The sequence below is a fragment of the Pteropus alecto genome, unplaced genomic scaffold (genome assembly GCF_000325575.1).
Source record: "Pteropus alecto unplaced genomic scaffold, ASM32557v1 scaffold103, whole genome shotgun sequence".
Classification (NCBI taxonomy): Eukaryota; Metazoa; Chordata; class Mammalia; order Chiroptera; family Pteropodidae; genus Pteropus; species Pteropus alecto.
This window is the reverse complement of record NW_006436288.1, coordinates 13,367,196-13,369,126: the sequence shown is the minus strand read 5'-3', so window position 1 is coordinate 13,369,126 and position 1,931 is coordinate 13,367,196. Positions and strand designations below refer to the sequence as shown.

The following is a 1,931-nucleotide window of genomic DNA, read 5'->3' as shown; positions in this document are numbered from 1 at the left end:
CGTCAGCCGTAGTAAGCAGTCCCCGCCCAAGTTTCCTTCTAGACGCCGCGTTTCCCGCGCCGCGGCGCTTCTCCCCTTAAAAGGACAATAGAGGCCCCGGGAGCGCGCGCGGCCGCTGGGTCTTCTGTCCTCCCCGCCCTCGACGCGCGCGCGCCCGTATGCAAATAAGTTCGATTCAGGAGAATTTTGTACTGGGAGCCGCGCGTGCGCAGAGGGAAAGCGGAATCTACACCTTCCCGGCCAGCGGTAGCAACTGCAGAACTGCAGGAGACAATCTTTCTAGACAAGGCAGTTGAGGAGGAGGGAGCGATTGGAGGGAGGGGTTGGCCTGGTGTGCACGCCACACCTTGGGAACGTTATTGCGCGTGGAACGGCTGCCTTTGGAAGGTGAGTAACTCTAACTATTACTCTGGTGCAAAGTGTTTCACGAGGCTTTGATTTCAGAGTGGCTTTTTTTTTCTTTTTTCACCTCCCCAGTCCTTCCATACACACAGACACACACAAACAGAGAGACACACGTACGAAGTTTTGTCTTGGAGATGGCATTGCGGGGAACGCTGTTTTCGTGATCTTCAGAACTCAGATTCTTTTGTATGCACACGTTTAAGTGTGTCTTTTAATTGGGGAGGGGATTTGAAGCAAACCGAAAGTCTTGGGGTGGGGGAAGCGAGTGGAGCCTGGAAATGAGTGAGGAGTCGCCAGAGTTGAGGGATCCACGTTGAAGGTGACAATGACTTTTCTCAGCCGCAGCGTTCTCGGGCGAAACGGAGCCCGGTGGCTGAAAGGCCCGAAAGGAAAACGACTCGCTGGCAATTGCGGAGGGCCCCCGGGTGGGTGCATCGCGTGGGCGCGCGCCCGGGAGTGGTCTGGCGCTGTGGCTGAACCTCGTGTTTTAGTTTATTGCAGCCCCTTGCGCATGTTTTGAGAAGGTTGGACCATATATGCCATTCGCTCGAAAACTAAGTTGCAGTCTACTTGCGAACCCACGGGAGCGAGGGGCTTTAAATCGGCCTTTGGGTCGGTGCCGGGGTTGCCGAGCGCACGCGGCGTGGCGTTGTTTGCCCAACTCCAGAGGGATGCGGATGCGACAATGAGAGCAACACGCGGCCGCTCGGAAACAGCCCCGGCTCCCAGACGCCTGTTCCCCCCCGGACCGCGCCCAAGCCGCGCTGGTGTCGGGTGTGTCTATGGAGCTTTAAGTTTTGTTCGCAGTGTATTCACCTGTAGCGTAGCTGTGGGCGCCACGACGAAGGTTTTCTAGGGCGACCGTGTGCGGCTTAAGATGGCCAGTCGGAGCCCAGTTGACTTGGGGATGGAGGCAGCGGCGTTGTCTGCGCCGAAGGGGTGAGAGAACTCCGGAGGACACTGCTTTTTGTGCTGAACATGACAGACCACGTGCTTGGGGCTGCGACCTGGTTTTCGTCGGAGTGTCCAGCTCCAGGTCAGCAGTGAGATGCGGGCGCTGTTGGGTCTGACCGCCCGGCAGGACAATGTGATTTGCTGATGATGATGGCGTCTTGCCAGTTTAAAAAGCAGAGTGAAAGTCGCCAACTCTCCGCGGGTGTGGGGCGGGTAATCCGGGCGTTTCTCATCAAGGACAGGGCAAAACTTTGATGAAATGAGCCAGCCGCCGAGGGGAGGGCTTGGCTCCGGACTCTCGGGGTGCGGGGTCCGGAGCCCTCCCAGGGGTGATCGTCAAGTGTCTCGCCCTGGGAAACAATCCGACATCCTGATGCTGCACGTAGGCAGCACCGGGCTGGACAGAAAACAAAGAGCTGCATGTGCCCGTGCGGGCCCCACCGGCGCTCAGGGAGGCTGCGGGCGGAGGGCCGTGCGGGCCGGGCCCCCCGAAGTTCGGGCGAGTTTCGGGAGGGGCTTTTGTCCCTTGGCCCCTCGCGGGGAAACTTTGGTGGCGCTACTCGTGTGAGGTG

The 1,931-nt window shown here is 59.0% G+C and overlaps 1 protein-coding gene across 2 annotated transcripts in view; it reads left to right on the top strand.

The window, feature by feature from the left end:
• The first annotated feature begins 212 nt into the window (after positions 1–212).
• The window catches only part of SINHCAF (SIN3-HDAC complex associated factor), a 25,810-nt gene continuing 24,091 nt past the window's right edge, over positions 213–1,931 (top strand). Inside the window, exon 1 of one of the 2 annotated variants that reach the window (XM_006912720.3) lies at positions 213–387. Coding sequence is in view for 1 of the 2 variants with exons in the window: in XM_015590059.2 (XP_015445545.1) it covers positions 1,384–1,441 (58 nt within the window). In the remaining variant the exon portion in view is untranslated. Of the gene's footprint in view, positions 388–668; positions 1,442–1,931 lie in introns of those variants that run through there. The other variant, XM_015590059.2, reaches the window with a different exon arrangement.